Source organism: Ptychodera flava, chromosome 13 (assembly GCF_041260155.1).
Source record: "Ptychodera flava strain L36383 chromosome 13, AS_Pfla_20210202, whole genome shotgun sequence".
Classification (NCBI taxonomy): domain Eukaryota; kingdom Metazoa; phylum Hemichordata; class Enteropneusta; family Ptychoderidae; genus Ptychodera; species Ptychodera flava.
The window spans coordinates 17,595,276-17,612,494 of NC_091940.1; the positions used below are offsets into that span (position 1 = coordinate 17,595,276).

General features: G+C 37.1%; 1 protein-coding gene across 1 annotated transcript in view; it reads left to right on the plus strand.

Annotated features, from left to right (window-relative positions):
- LOC139147642 (phospholipid-transporting ATPase ABCA3-like) overlaps window positions 1-17,219 on the plus strand; it is a 71,470-nt gene that overhangs the window by 17,468 nt on the left and 36,783 nt on the right. The window contains exons 3-10 of the mRNA XM_070718787.1: window positions 662-744; window positions 7,043-7,116; window positions 8,143-8,174; window positions 9,182-9,268; window positions 9,970-10,089; window positions 10,731-10,887; window positions 11,301-11,421; window positions 15,913-16,023. Coding sequence (XP_070574888.1) covers window positions 688-744; window positions 7,043-7,116; window positions 8,143-8,174; window positions 9,182-9,268; window positions 9,970-10,089; window positions 10,731-10,887; window positions 11,301-11,421; window positions 15,913-16,023 — 759 coding nt within the window. The 5' untranslated portion in view covers window positions 662-687. The remainder of the gene's footprint in view (window positions 1-661; window positions 745-7,042; window positions 7,117-8,142; window positions 8,175-9,181; window positions 9,269-9,969; window positions 10,090-10,730; window positions 10,888-11,300; window positions 11,422-15,912; window positions 16,024-17,219) is intronic.

Here is a 17,219-nt window from a genome sequence, read left to right on the forward strand (position 1 = left end):
TAGATGTATCATGATAAGTGAAGCATGCAGTGAACAAATACCAATCAAAAACCAGTGAATTCATACAAAGTAATTCTACTGAACAATAATCTCTTCACTGCACGTGTGTATACATTCATCTGAAGTGTTGGATAATCATACGTACCTAATTACGGTAGTCTGCATGTGATTGTGCAACCCACTTTGTGTACATAGTTAGTATTCTGGGTATTCTAAAAACATCTCAAATTTGCTCATAAGATTTGACTTTGATAATGATAGATCATACCTGCATGTGTACACTGTTCTCAACTTTTGCGTATCTCAGGCAATTTGCAATACCTGTACTTGGACGTAAATCCCACTGAAATATGAATAACTTTTATATTTTAATGATAATGATAACATAGTTATTCTCAGTTTGAAATAACTAAATAGAAAGTTGACAAGTTTTTAATAAAAGACCCTCTTGTCGCAAACTTAATTAGCTTATTTTAGTTGATTTGAACGTTTTGTCAAGAAAAACTGATTATTAAGTAAATATCACAGCCATCACAGGTATCACTAGCTAAAATAGATGTTTTTTAATCTTACTTTAAAAAATTTGTGTTGTTATGGAGATGTTGGTTGCCATTGGAGACATGTCACGCATAATCAAATGCTTGAATGGGTCTCTTCACAGACAATCTAATCAAGTACCTGTAGAAGATGGGCGCTACAGCAAGACAGCTTCGGCTGTTACTTTGGAAGAATTTCATTCTTCAGGTATGTTTTGAAATTTAATTTCATCTTATTTCATTTTACTGCCAAATCTCTGGAGGCTATAACTAGTCAGCAGAACAGCTCTGTTTATATCATTATCCTTTCCCATGTGGAGTACGTTTGTTATCACGCATCATTACATCCTGTAATGTTACGCATTTAATATACATCGTGCATTATCCTGTAACTTCTTTCAAGAAGATATATGGACACCAACTGTCTGAAGAATTGATGAAGCAAACATCTTGAAAGTTCTCACCTGCTCCCCCCTCCCCCCTCACCAATAGTTTAATTTATGAAGCTCTGTACTTTGACTGATCTGGCTATGTTTGTGTAATTGCTCAATTTCATCCCCTCAGTATGTTTCCTGTTCATTTCATTCTCGTTCATTTCTACCCAGTGCCATCCTTTCCTCCGCAATCCATCTATCAAAAGACTCCTGCTCTTGCTATGCCTAATTCCCATCTGTTCAAAGGGCTGAATATTTTCTCACTCCCTCTTCCCGCTTTCTCCTTTCTACCTTTTAGTTCCCCCTGTAGTTCCCTTGATCCTTAGTGGTAATTTTATTAACATAGTTAACATGTCACCGTACACTAAATTAGTCGGACTACAAACATATTTACCGTACCACCTATAGCTGTGCTAGTAATCCAAAGTACCTGCTCACCATCTGCCAATCAAAGATGTATGTATAACTTCTCATCCCGTGTCAGCTGCGAAGCATTTGCCAAAACTTTATATTTGCATGGAAGATTTCATAAGTGTAAACGGGGTGGCATCAAGGATAGGTATTTGAACTTGCAAACTTTTACAATTATTTTTGGGTCTACCACTTTTTGGGGCTCATTTTGAAGCTTGTGAAGTAAATAAAGTTTTTACTGGCCTATCGTTTTTAAAAATAAATATTAATATTAATTTTTTCACTCAGAGTTAACACAAGGATGTGACGCAATTCTGAATTTCAAGTGTCATGAAATATTGTGTAATTTGTGTCCCTTGTACAAAATTTTGTATGGTGACCCCCAGTTTTTAGTCTTGATTTCGAATGAACAGTTAAAGATCCATAATGGAAAGTTTGAGGAAATATTTATGTCTTTCAATGTGTATTAGAAATGTTCAGGTGAAATAGAAATGAGGGATTGCACGTAGAATTGCATCTGAACTTGGCAATTAACCCACTCCCTAGAGCAACACATAACCATTCACCATTGCTGATTATCACATGGACATAAATTTAAGGCCTATGATACCACCAGCCAGCAGGTCATACCAAATGAGACACTTTAATATCATGTTATGTCATGAATTTTCCAGATGCAGATTTTTCAATAACACTAATAGACATTTGAAGTGAAAAAAGGACATTTGGTGAAAATTACAGAATTGAATGAATGAGTCTGCCCCACTGTCAGTCAGTCAGTCAGTCGAAATTTGTCATGGATATTGAGTAGCATCTGAAGCCAACTCTAGATGATTAATGAATTCAGTCATTCATGCTGAACCACCAGCTAAAACAGGGTAGTTGAGTGGTCAGTTTAGACTATAGCTTCATGCGGTTTGATATAATCCAGCAAAATCGCTCTGTAGCCATTGAATACAATTGTTGTCGTGATGCAAGTTGAAATTCTGTCATATGTGAATGCTGTGCTAACGTCTTTAAAGTACACAGAGATTTCTAGAGTGAACAATAATACTTGTTTTATTGTAGTTTAAATGGGCCGGGTTCGAGGCTGTGAGTGGGACGGTCTCCGGACGAGGCCACTTAATAGTTAATCAGTATTGGCTTCGCCCTCAAAGCTATTGTTCCCGCCAACGAATAGCAACAATGTCAGACAAAGCACAAAGTTTCCGCGAATGGTGTGAGGCAGCAGGCCTAACGGAGGATACACATGACGTGCTAACTACACAAGGCATCCCATCAACCGATGTCCTGAAGCGGCTCAACAATCAAGACATCATCGGACTTAAACTGCCTATAGGCCAACGCGGACTGCTCCGCTGGGCATGGAACAACTTAGACGCAAAACCGGCAAAACAACAGGCACCTCAAGACCAACCTACACACGGGACAGAAACATCAGGGGCGACTACAAGTACAAAGTCCCTCGCCAAAGATGAAGAGCTGAACAAACTCCTCGAAGCTTTCAGCAACGACGCGCTAAAAGACATTGTATCGGACCAGCGCACCACATCCCAAAATCTAACGAAGGATGAGCGTAAACCATTACTGATTCCGGACCATATAACCACAAAGACTGCTTCGCTGGACTCTTCCGACGAGACGGAACTAGCAGCGGAAGGGGACATGAAGCTAGTTATGCGGACCGCCAAGCGTAGACCGAAACCTGACCAAGTTTCCCTTCCTCAGTGGATATCAGCCAACGCCCGAATCTTAAAGACATTGATTAACCGCGGCATGTCCACGAAGGACACATTGGCGTACCTCGATCACACAATTAACATCAGGGATTACGCGCAATCTTTTACGACATCATCAGTTTTATCGTATGATCACGAGTATCGCAAGAAACAGGCGACGGACTCAATCACATGGGGTTCCGTGGACCTCCATTTATCACTGTATCACCTTGATAAACGACAGGCAAACGGAAATACGCCCAAGAAAAACACTACGAAGGACACTGCACGCCGCAACTTTGTCACACGAGAAACCGAAATCTGCTTTGATTTCCAAAAACCAGCCGGCTGCAACCGCACTTCCTGAAGTACATTCACCCAATACAATACTTACAGCAAAAAAGCTTCTCTTTTCTTTTTATGAAATAATGTACAATAATAATAATAGATTTCACATCTATTTAATATAAGGAATATTTTTATAATTTTGTAGAAATTTAAAACAAATTTTATATGCTGTGAAGAGAGAAGTTAATTGTGACAAAATTTAGATGGCTGCTTTTGCCTATAATTGGCCGTAATTTGTTTTCATCAAAGAAGTCATCAATAGTCATTGTGACAATTGAAATGAATAATCATTCAGTGTTAATGGGCATTACCCATGTAAAGTTACCTGTTATCAGGGTTTCCAGTAGCATTGATGCTATCATATTACGGGACAACAGAAATGGTTGTAGAGTTTGCACACTATTTTACATCTATGATACCAAGCATAAAAACAGATCATTGTAATTTGTTAAGGAAAACTAAACTCAAAACTTGAGCTTATACCGACAGTTAAGAAACATATAATATCAAACATGATTTGACAAGAAAATTTTGTTGTACTCAACACCAGAAAGATGTCTCCTTTCTGTCACTGTGTATACTAAGGACTGAAACTAGGAATTGAGATGAACTTGAAGATAGTCAACTATTTGGCTTTGACACTGCAAAACACCACAGAAAAAATATTAATCATTTATCGATATTTATATGAGTAACCATTCATTGATTTTGAAAGAGAAAATCACCTTTGTGGTGGCCTTGTGACATTTCAGAATCTTGATTTAATCTTTAAGTGTTTGTATGATTTGAGAACAAACCAAAACTAGAAAAAAATGCCAGCTTTTGTACTATATGATTTGCTTTCTTCACTTTTGGATATCAGGGTCACTCTGATGAGTTTTTCAATAATACTGAATATACCAACTGTTGTTTCAAAGTAGTCTTCTATCATGTCCTGAATATCACAGCGATAAAATATTGAATTTTTCATTTCGGAGAAAGGCAATTATTGTTGGGGTGTTTGTCGTGTGCATACTCCCAAGTCTTTCCATTGGAAGGAGATACTTCAAGCATTCAAGAGAAGTATGGTGTATGGCACCAAATCAATAATTCCTACTTCAGTTTGGAAAAATGTATGATGCATATATGAAGATTGAGACTCGATCAGACTCAGAGCTAGTGCATTGAATTTTCAAGTTTGACAAAACAACGCATATTCTTATGTATATCTGTATAGATGTGATGTGGAGAAAGATGGCATTTTTTTACTTATAATCTATTAATAGGGAAAAAGAGGTTGAGCCAAGCTTTATTTACACTTAACATTAACGCAGTACAATAATACAATACCGTATACCGGTATATTAAAATATGAACATTATATACTAAATATAGAAGCAGTGAGATAGTATCTTTTTTTCAAACCCTGTCTTACTGATGAATGAAATTAGATTTGACCAGAAATGCTGGTTTTTCACTGAACATTCTCATCATTGTTTGTGACAAGCAGTCTAGGACTATTTCATGCAGCTGGATACAAATGTGCCCATGCCCCCAGCTGTGACTCATTTCTAGATTTTTACATGCGTCAAGCACAGACTTTCTACAATAATCAGTGTTTCCCTGTGCAGTTTACATGATGTTTGTGGTATACAGTCTTTGGTTGTGACATATAATGTTTAAATACGGTGACCATGCCCCAATCCCTCTCATTGCACCATTGTACATGTATCAAGTATACATCAATTTCTATGAAAATCCCTGCTTTCCTGCTTGAAAGATTGTCTCCCTGGCAACAGGACCCAAGAACACTGTTAACAGACACAAAAGAGAATGCTTCTTAGATGTGCATATACTATTATAGGCCTTGATGATTAATGTGCAAGTAGGTGCTGTTGGGGAACGCCCAGCACACAGTCATGATGCAGAGACTAGCATTTGAAAACATTTTGACACTGCAATTGAACTCACCGGAAAACGCCACTTTTGGCATCATTCATAATTTTAGTAAAAATTTGTTTTGTACGAATAGAAGGTTAAATTTTTTTTCTGCATCCTCAAACATTGTTGGAAAATGAGGTCAAGAAAATAAATTTGGTACAGATATGCATTCTATAAAATTTTCAATGTATTTTCACGAAAATGGTGTTTTGCAATGTGGCTCACACAGAGACCATACATAATGGGCAGGGAGTAGCAATTTGTAGTAAGTCATAGGGATCTGAAGTTTTGGACCCAATATTTGCATTGACCTTTGAATTTTCCACTCTAAGTCAGATGGAATTATATGAGAACTAACACACTTCTATGTGTGATTGAGACTGTACATATATGTAGGCTTGGCAAAGTAGACTACGTGATAAGACTTAGATTGATATCAAGCAGCCAAACTTCTTAATGAAGTTTTTTTTCTCTCTAGTATAGATTTCCACAATTTCTTGTCTGTCAAGAAAAGTAAAATGACATTACGGCACCAATCATGCAATTATATCATTATCAGTTGGTGAATCAGTATAAAATTTCTATCAGAGCATATCAAAATATAGAAATTTTAACCCTCATGTCTCTTGTCCTGAAGATGACGGAAAAGTTGAGTTGCATTCTTGCATTTAACCATCAATCATAATGGTCTGTGATCATTTGACCAGTATGTTGCTGCATGCAAATTGAAAACTCAAAAACTGCAAACTTCAGATTACATTATATAGTATGTGGTGTTTACCGTATTTGACATACAACATCATCAACTCATCAGATCACCAACATGCAGGTATTTTTGCTCATGAAAAATGAATTTCATTTTCTGTTCACATGAGGAATGCCCTAAGCAACTCTTGCTTGATTGTAAAAAAAAGCTTTTTTGTGATTATAATTGATGTACTCGTACAACCATGAAAACATCGTGTATCCCAACATAGCGCCATTCTGTTGAAATTTGTCCTATATGCATGTATAGCTAATATACCGGTATGTCACGATTATTTTCTTTGTTGTATGCTGTTAATCAGATTCTCCTAAACTTTTGCTTAAATTTTCCTCATTGAAACTTTCAATCATTCCCCTTTAAATCAGGGGTCATGGTTCTTTTTTGAGGAACAAATTACCAAATATTTACTGATGTTTGAAATTCAAAATGGCCGCCATCCCACCGTTATGGGGAAAAACAAAATTATTGATATTTACTTAACTAAGCCAGTGAAAACTTCATTTACTGCGTAAGCTTCAAAATGAGCCCGCACAAGTTGTAGACCAAAACAATATGTAAAGGTCTGAGAGTCTATAAATATCTGTCCCTGAGGTGCATTCTACACAACCACATCTATAATTCTGATATCTACTTGAAATTTTTAATTTCGTAGCTAATTTTACTTGAGTAAGTCAGGTTATTCCGTAGATCTAGCATATCTGTGGCGTGGCCTGAGGCTGACACAAATTGCTGTAGGAGGAAAGAAAGAAATTACTGACTGATTATCTCCCAGTGTAGCTATATAGCTTGCCCCCTTCTTTATTATTTCTACTAATTGGATGGTGGTTTATTTTAGACTGTCCATCAGATATGTTTTTGTTCAAGTACATTGTAAACATTTTTAACCATCAAATGTGTGTATCTGAACAGATTCGCCGACCAATTGGAACAGTTTTTGAAATCATTATCCCTGTAGCGTGTGTTGCATTGCTGATATTGGCAAGGTAAGAGCTCTCATCATCAACCATTGTCTTCATGTGCATCATGTGAATCTCAAAGAATTGAATTATCCATTCTTGTTTTTGTTTTTGTGTTAAAAAATGATATCTCCATAATAAGAACTAAAATGTAAATATTTGCAGATCACCAGATTTTTGATCTGATAGAAAGATAGAAATTCTTCATGCTGATATCGTTTTCCATTAATTTCCGTGGAAATCACAAAATTAAAGAGGCAATGATAGATGAACAGTTTGCTATGTGTATTCAGGACTTGTTGCTTTTAATGGATGCGAATGCAATGTATACATATAATAGTGCATTTTAATTCATGAGCCCTCATCGATCAACTGGGCATGCAGTCATTGAACTAGTAAAGGCAAGTCGTAAGACAAATGTGGCCAGTTAATCCAATACCTGGCAGTCTGTCAGTTTGTCTGTATTATGAAAGATCTCACATTTCATTCATTGTTGGCAGGTTCCTACAAAGTCACTTCAGTGCTGCAGTGTTAAGTCAGTCAACAGGTCTTTGGGTTTGCACATGATCAATAGTTTTAACTCTTTCATGATTATTTGAAGAGTTTTAGGGTTGATTCTACTGAAGTAAAAATAATAATTGGAAACTTTTTGTTGTTTACTAGCTTACAACACAGTTCACACAAACCATGTAATATTAAAATTCATTGACATTTTTCACTAAGAAATACAATCTGGTTCACCTTACAATAACACATGTACTGTCTCTTCAAGTTGTAGTTTACCATATTTATATCCGAGTGTTTCAGACAGACTTTATTTCAGGAATTGAAAGACGTCATAGGAATATAGCCTCAGTGATATTTTAACAGCCTAATTCTGCTTTTGTTCTGCAACCTCTCACCACATTGCTGATTGGCCAATATGTTGTCGCCGTGTTATGTCTGTGTTACCAGTCGTATCCATGGAGATGTCAGTTCAAAGCTCCATGTTGACTTAATAAAGTTATTGATCGACTGACTCATTATTTGTTTTTTGTTCTTTCTTTTCTCCAGAGTCCTTATTGACCCACAGAGTTATTGCTTCTGTGAGTATAAGCATTCAGTGTTTTGATATTCTGTTGTTTGTAACCTAACCCCTCAATCTCCCCCACTTCGTGCAATCTTTTGTCCACAATGGTTTAAAGTGGGCCTCAAAATAGTAAACCAGGGGTTGAAAAGTTTCAAAGGATATTGAATGTCCTGAAACTGGATTCATGAAAAATTTATCACAAATTAATTTTCAAAGTGACTACATCACATTTAAAATGCAGTGTGCCAGTGTGTGCACCATCAATAGTTATTTTGTTGGCTTAATTGCCATGCTCCAATACTGATTATGACTATACTTGCAAACAAATTACAAATTGAGCATTTCAGTATGGGAGGGAAGATTGAGGCATTCTATTGTCCTTTAATATACAAGTACATATTATAAGCCTCATGTCTTATTCATATGGGCGTCCTATTCCTTTCCTATTTGCAACAAGGATGCATTCAATTTAACGTTATGGGCATGTGAGATTTGTTTACTCCATGCCACAGCAAAAATTACTTATTTTTAGCAATATGTATATACAAACTCACCAACAATTGGGGACGTGAATCACCGAGCAGTACTATTCCATTTATACAACCTCCAACGGATACAAAATAAGTCCAGGAAAGGTCCCGGTAAATTGATAATCCACAGTTTTTCAAACAATGACAAGACGATCAGTCATGATATCAAAAAAGTGATATGTTAAATGACTTCTGAAAATGATATTTTGTAAGAATGATATCTAGAAAATGGTGTTGTTGACTTTAAAAAGTCATTGAATAGTGTACGTCACCTTTGAAAGTCCTTGAATTTTAAGGAATTTACCCGGTAGAGTGTATGGACCTGGTAACATGCATGTTGGTGGTCAAGACAAAAATGATACATTAATTACAAAAGGGTACCATCAGAAGATACTATAACACAAATTTCCCTTAAGATAGTTCGTTCCCTCAAAATTGCAAGAAAGAAACCCTACAGAGCTGGCTAATAATGCTTCTTCCATTTTTTTTACAGCAAAGTTTGATGCATATGAATTTGATCCGGTATCCTGCAACACCACACAATGTGCAATGCTGACGTACTATCCCCAAACAAATCTGAGTAAGTTTCCCAAGTTACCTTTCTCTTTTTTGTAAAGTGTCATTGAATTCATAGGGAGACAAAGAAACTATTCTTAAGTACGACTGTTATGAACAAAGTAATGATCAATGTAATTGTTAAATACAATAATATAAATTGCAGGTTGCTACTCACACTTTACATTTCTTATCAGAAAACCGGTTTCTGTGAAATTGTCTAAGCTTGCATTACTTATATGATGTATTTGTAAAATCTTACCATATCTTGAGATTAGTCATGCTGTAACGGAAGAAAATGTGACTTTTTGTGTAGCTGCTTGATATAGAGCGCCTAATATAAAGCTCCATGAGCTGTCACTACCGATTAATTTTGTAGGATCTTTGTTCTGTAATTGTATGTAAAATGTAGTTTTGTATTAATACTTCCAAAGTCGTGTCAAAATGCCTTGTGTCTGCAGCCGGTCAACTCGAAGCTCTATAGATGTGTGGTGTCCAATGCCATTGTGTACAACTGAATTTCACTTTCCATTCTGCATTCTGTTTGTCAACAACGGGATTGCACAGTGTCGTTAAATGCATATTTTAACATACTTTGTGAGGGGACAAAGAAGAAGCCTATATTGTGCTCCTATTCTAAATTTGAAAAATATAGAAATATTATAAAATATCGCAACTGTTTAATATCTCTGTGAAATTGTCATCTTTTTTCTGTATTTTACTTAGCTCAGTCCATTATGAACGATGTAGCAACTGAAACACAGGTTGGACTGTCCCCAACTGTTTTTGCCACAGAAGAAGCTTTAGCAAAAACAGCCTCGGAAGAAGACACTACATACTATGCGGGTGAGAAAGTGTTGTGCAGACTTGTGTCTGAAAGTTCAGTCTTCTATTACTTTATCTCTTCACACTTGCAAGAAATTCAAAACTAAAGTGAGAAATTAAATTTTGCATACATTTTTGAATTGTACAACCACCTGTGAAAGAAAAAGTCTTTTTTGTGCATTCATAGAAAGAATGCAAATTGTGAAGTACATTGGAGATTGACAGTGAGAGAGAGACAGTGAGACGGAGACAGACAGAGACGGAGAAGTACAAGGCAGACTGACATTTGTATGAACATACACTGACAGTGGTGTTGTAGATATACAAGATCCATTATGTGAGATGCATGTGGATTTGGAAATTTCTCTAGTGATGACGCATGTTAAAAAATGATTTGAAAATAGGAGGAAAAGTCAGATCCCAAATCCCAAACATTGAAAAAATATCACAAAAATGAGACATGACTGTAAAGGTCAAGGGATTGGGAAATTGAAGTGACCTTTTGCCCTATAATTTTTCAGGATAATTAAAAAGTTTGAATTGGAGCAGCCTTGGCAGATAAGGCTAATTTGGTTGAAGAGGTTTTTCTTATTTTCAGTTATCAATGATATCTCTGCCATTGTTGTACTTGACCTGTGTGACTGAACCATTCTCAATTTCAGCCGTCGTGTTTGATATCTCGGAGACTGCTACCAGCCTGCCAATTGACGTCAGCTACAGTATACGCATATCGCACAAGTACGGCGCAGAGAACGAAGATACCTTCTACACACAGAGACAATATCCATTCTTTCAAACGCCTGGACCTCGCAGAGGAAGGTATGTGACATTTTATATTCAAAGATGCACAAACAGTACGTACACAACATCAACAATCAATTTGGCATGATAAATTTTTGCCCTTGTTTTGGATATTTGGAGCAGGAACCAATTGACCATGATGCCGTAAATTCTGACAGTTATGATTTAGATTCATTTCTAAAGTTACCTGTCTATTGGCTGCAGCATACATTTTTTTTTAAAATTAGTGAACAAGGTAATTTATACTGATCTGAAATTTTTCTCATAATCAGGAATTTTTAAAACTTTTTCATGTTGCAGATTTGTCATTAGTTTGCTTTGGCTCTTTTCAAAAATGTATATCATTTCCAAAACATTTTCCATTTTCTTCTTGTTAAATTTTTTCATTTTGCATGTTCCAATGTACCGTATTTCTTCTTTTCAAATTGCAGTGCCTACACAGACAGGTTTCTTCTGATCCAGAAAGCAGTGGACTTCACTCTGGTCAGAATGCTAGCTGAGGACCACGGGACGCCGGCCACCACACTATCAGACATTGACATGAAATTGCAGGTAAAGAGAGTTACGACGTTAATGCATAACATTGATAGTTATATAGGACAGTCACCCCCTGGTCGTTTTCCCACCAAGACAGTAAGATTTAAAGCAGGGACAGCAAAGACACCTGGGTAATGCCCCAGATAGGCACTGTATATCCAGTCCAGGTTATATTTTAACCCTAGTTGTGAAGGTAATGGTAGCATCTTGCATAATCCTGGCTCATTGATTTGTGACCCAATTAAAACCTTGCATTCAGGATTGACTTGTTTTGCTAATTGAACAGAGTTGTAGCATGGAAGGGAAATTTCATAATTTTGCTTGTTTGCTTCTGGCTGCTGTAAAATCTGTTGGCTAATGTCGCCCCAGCCCCATGCACCTGGTGTGTGGTGAACTGTCCAGGGGCCCCCTTACGAAAAAATATGGCTTCTGGCACATAGTTGTGCATGCTAACCCACAATAGTTGTGGATACCAAGCTGCAACTGTTTGTGGCTTATAAGCAGGTTATTCATATTTTATCATGTAAAGATCTGTTCTGGCACAGTTTTGCGGTATACAGGCCGCTGTGATTGCAGACGATATGCCGCAAAAAAATGGGGCGGGGCTTTTAGCGGCATAGAGGCCGCTGTGATTGCAGACAATATGCCACAAAAAATGGTGGGGTAAAAGGTTTCATGCTAAAATGCTGCTATGCATGATTCCTTTGCTACCCCCCCCCCCCCCCCTCCCCAACCATACAAAAATGTACCTGCATTTGTGCCTACCTGTTTTATACTGGCCAGGAGATTACCATACACTTCACATCTTCATTTGTTTTAAGGGACAGTAGCTGTAACTTATGATGTTGTTCTTTTAACTTTTGTGTGTTGAGGTAACTTTTCACTTCACTCACTTGGCAAAATAGGCAAAAATCAAGACACATAACAGTATAAAAATACTGCATAAAGATGAAGTTACAGCTACTGCCTTTTAAACCGCCTACTCACAGATGGAAACAAAAAAAACACTTACCACATATCTTCACGATAATACCCCATTGTTTATTTTGATATGTAAACCAATGATGTTGGTACACTAGGCTGGACCACTAAGAAATTAAAATAAAATCAAAATTCAATAATCTAATGAGGTTCATGTGAAAAACATAACAGAACACGTCTAAAAGTCTGCATTTGATTTTTCACATTATCCAAAGTTGTTTTCGATGCCATCCTAATGTTTCTGATCTTGTTCTGAAACTTCACATTGAATGTTCCTGTTGATCCATTGGTCTGTTCAGCTTCATGGCCTTTGCCCATACACTGAGAATAAAAATGATAAATAACAGACAAGGATATTATTACATGTGCAAATTGAAATTACTTGTATTTTGTCGACTACCCTTATTATATATTAATACAAAAATTCATGGAAAAGAGCATTCATGTGCTTGAAAGAAATTATAATAATTAATATAAAATAATTTACCTGATGATACAAACTCATGACATATCTATACATTATGTTTATTGTGATTACCAAATCATTGCTTTTCAGCCTCATTTTCACTATTTACTTGTGACACACCACTCCAAACTACAACTATTGACCAGCGGTGATTGGGTTTCAGCACATCTCAAACAGAAGAAATGTAAATGGAAAACTGTCTCATAAAATGTTTTAAAACAAAAAGTATCCCTTTATAATAGCGCAGTGCACGGTGACACGTTTGTTACTAAATATAGCTGTACGTGCGCGATATCGGACACGCAGCTTGTAATGCGGACAAATTTTATCAATGTTGCATACATTGCTGTTTTGAGTCGTGAATATGCCTATTGGTATTCATTGTTACACTAGCAGTTAGCCCACTGAGTTGTATTTTCGTCGTTCTTGCATGCGTAATTTTCAAAAGCGTAATCCAAAAATGCGGACGAATATATACTTTTGCATATTAATGAGAGAACAGTGACGTAAACTGTGAACGGCCCTACCAAAATTAGGTCTCAGTTTAAATAATAAAAGATATGAGTATGTGTCGTAAATCATCAATCCAATCAAAATTTTGAATCAATGAATAAAAATAACAGATAATAGCCCGGCTCTATCCGTTACTAAACTCTCCTACTTGTAATTAACGCACAGAGACAGACAGTGTGGAGTAACACGTCACTGTATTAAACCATTGTACCAACCTCCATGATTAACTATATTATTTTTGCCAATACCGTACGTTCCTTTGGCATACTTGATCAGGGTTCACCAAGAACAACATCAATATAGCACGACCAAAGACAGTGAAAACTGCGAAAATTATAGAGACAACTCGTGGTATTGAAAATTACTTACCGAATTTTTAATCAAACTACGGGTGTGTCCGTCCGTGACCGTTGTTCTTCGGGACGATATCGCGGTCTCAGAATCGGTCATCCAAGGGCCATCAACGCATCCCAAACGCTGTTTGTTGGTTTTAAATTCATAGCTAACCTTTACGTACCCTGAATGATAATGTCCAATGGTAATTTTATGCTAAACTGTACAAAAATCAGAGCGAAAAAATGACGACGATATACTCCTCGCTCATACGTGCTAACGGCCTACCAGTGCATATCAGATTTAATTTGCCGCTCAGGATTTGACTCATGACCTTTTGGCAATCTGACCAATCATAAAGAAATCTTCACATGATCTACAACAATCTGACCAATCATAAAGAAGTCTTCACATGATCTATGACATCATCAGGCGTGATTCTAGAGTTCCGGGTTCAAAGTCTGTTCTGACCCACGCACTGTCTCCCTGCTTCAGCGAGCAGCTTGATCGAGCTCAGCTGCATGCGAGCTTGCGTTTGAAAACCAAAACGACACAAATACATGGGAATAACCTTTCTAGATCAACACAAAATTCTACAAAAACGGCTCCGACATAGCAGTCTCGTGACTTACAAACTTTGCCCGACGATGACTTTCATCGCTCACGTCCGTATTTTGAAGCCCAGCGTGATCAATGTTGAAACTATGCGTACATTATTATACGCTGGGATGGGAAATCTCTATACCGTATGTACCTCCATGCCGTACGTACGCTTTCAAGACCTACTCCGTACTTGCAGTTCATTTAAAACCCGCGTGTGAAAAGGGGGTAAGAAAACACAAAAGAACAAGATATACGTTATTTTTGAGTTGCAGTTCTTTGAAAGACTATATAGTCTTTTCGAGGGAGATATGCACATGAAATAAGTTCATCATACGTCGATGTATGGTTCGCCAGAGTTCATATTTTGCAAAGCCTTTTTTTCTGTAGAAACAGTTACGCTGTCAGTGAGTACCGATCATTTGCAAAACGTACAAAAGTCAGTGATTGATTAATTGCACCGATCAAAGTCAAATGGTAGTTTTTCACACAGTTTGTTGAAAATCAAAGGTTTCCTGCTGTGCCAGCTGTAGTGTCACTGTCAATGGATATCTCATCTAAGAATGCGTGACCAAGTGGAGTGTCAACTCAATGTTGTGGCTTATAGTGAGCAATATCTTGCTCAAACTGTGTTTATTCAAATATTTTAGCATATCTGCCACAAAAGATTTGACTGATTGTCTTTGTGTGCCTGTTAAGTGCCTCTAGTGGCACATATCGGCACATAATGAAAAAAAAAGTTCTGGCAGCCTTTTTTGTGTGTAGCTTATAAGCCGCAAGACAGTGGGACATGTGCCACAAAAAAAAACTTTCGTAAGGGGGTGCATGGCCATCCTGATATCCAACAAAGCTTTCAATCAGTGGTTATGCAATGACCAACCAGGAATGCTAGTCTGTGATCCACTTTTGAACAGGAGACAGTCATAAATTGAAATTAACATTCAATGTAAATGATGAATGTTGTCCAGTTCAACAATTTGAAAAGTCAAAATGTAAGTTTTCATCTCCATTCAAGGAATGATTTGTCTGCTAAGGAAATTGTTGAACAGGACTTTCATCTGGACTAATTATTAATTTTGATTTTTGACTTGTGTTTTCTGATTCAAAACATTTGTAAGCAGATAATGTTGAAGTTACATGATGGTAAAAAGTACTTTACTTGTTGATTTTCAAATTATTTTGTTTTGTTTGAGGATTAGCTTACGCAAAGCATCAATCTTGCTTAGCCTGCTTACCATATGACAAAGTTTGTGTACATTACACATGTTATTTTTCACAAAAGTGCCAGAAACAATCACTTTCATGACAGACAAGGTTGTGAGACAGCTGTACATATACCTGCATGACACCAGCGTGATCAAAATGATGAACCTCATGTGTGCATGGACACCCCAAGTACACTGCTTTGGTCACTCTCACAATTCAAATGGAAAGCAGAAACTGATAAATTTGGGAAAAAGTACTGAAAAAAATGATGACATGATGAAGGTGATAAAGAAGCATTGCTTCACAGTAATCCATGTTGGAATTGAAGTGTTGCATTCAAAGAAATTTTATGGTGATATACCTAAAGTGCCCATTATTGAAAAAGTCTGTTGATTTTTTCCACTCAGCAATATCCGTACCCTAAATACACCAACGATGGTTTTATTGGAATCATATCTGGAGTCTTACCATTGCTGCTGTGTCTTGCTTTCATCTACACTGCTGGAGTCATTGTCAAGGTGAGAAACCATGCACTCATATCAAAACAAAACAAAGTGCACAATGTAGAAATAATGGGCGACGCAATATTTATGGGCAAGGGCGAGAGAATAAGCCAAAGTTAATGGGCTTGGCAAGCCTCACCCGTTAATTTTGGCTTTCCTCTGGCCCGCAACCATATATAAATGTTAATGGTCGATCGGGGCGGAGTCTGTTGTTTCCATTACATTATCAACATACCCAAGAAAACAGTCAAAATTTACAAAGATTTCATATGTGAAAGACAGGGGGTCCAAGAACTGAGAAATACGCAACGCACTGTCACGTGCGCTGTAAAAATTTTGTAAATCAAGAAATTTTTTGGAAAAAAGTATCTAAACTTGGCTCCATTTTAATTTGTGATTGTTTCTGATCTTTGTAGAAATCACATTTTACGTTTAACCCTTTCACCACCATGGTTTGTCCCAAATCCATTGATTTCTTTGGTAAAGTGGGACCTGTATACAGGGAACTGGGGGTGAAAGGGTTAAGCTGTAAAGTGACGATATGATTTGTTAATCTTATAATTCATATTTACCGGCATGTAAACAAATCATTACTGTGTATTTGTGGTCAGTCACGTGGTTCACCTGGGGGCCGACTCGCAGCGATTTCGAAGCTGTTATCCAATTGGGTGGCTGAATCTTACCAATATAATGAAAACAATACAAATAGACTCCCTAAGTGGCTGTGAATAGTGACAATCGACCAATCAGATATAACCTTGCAAACACGCTGCGAGTCAGCCGTCAGCTCGACCAATTAAAATGCGATGGACAGGGCACGGTAATATAATTGTCCATTGATTTTAAGGTAGAATGTGTGCCTCAATGACACATACTCCGACTCTCCAATCTGTACAAGTGCTTATTGGGTCTACCACTTGTAAGGGCCAATTTTGAAGCTCATGGAGTTACTAAAAGCTTTTACAGGCTTATTTTTGAGAAAATAGAAAATTTTGTTATTTCCCATATACAGGTAGTTCAATAAGAAAGACAGCCATTGTGAATTTCAAATGTTGATAAATTTAGGATCATTTGTTTCCATAGTACCAATGTTTTGCACGGTGACCCCTGACTTTCATTCTTGATTTTGAAAGAAAATGGTTGAAAAGTTTCCCTGGGGAAACTCTGAGGAAAAGTTAAAGACTTTCAATTTAGAGACGTGCACGACCTTC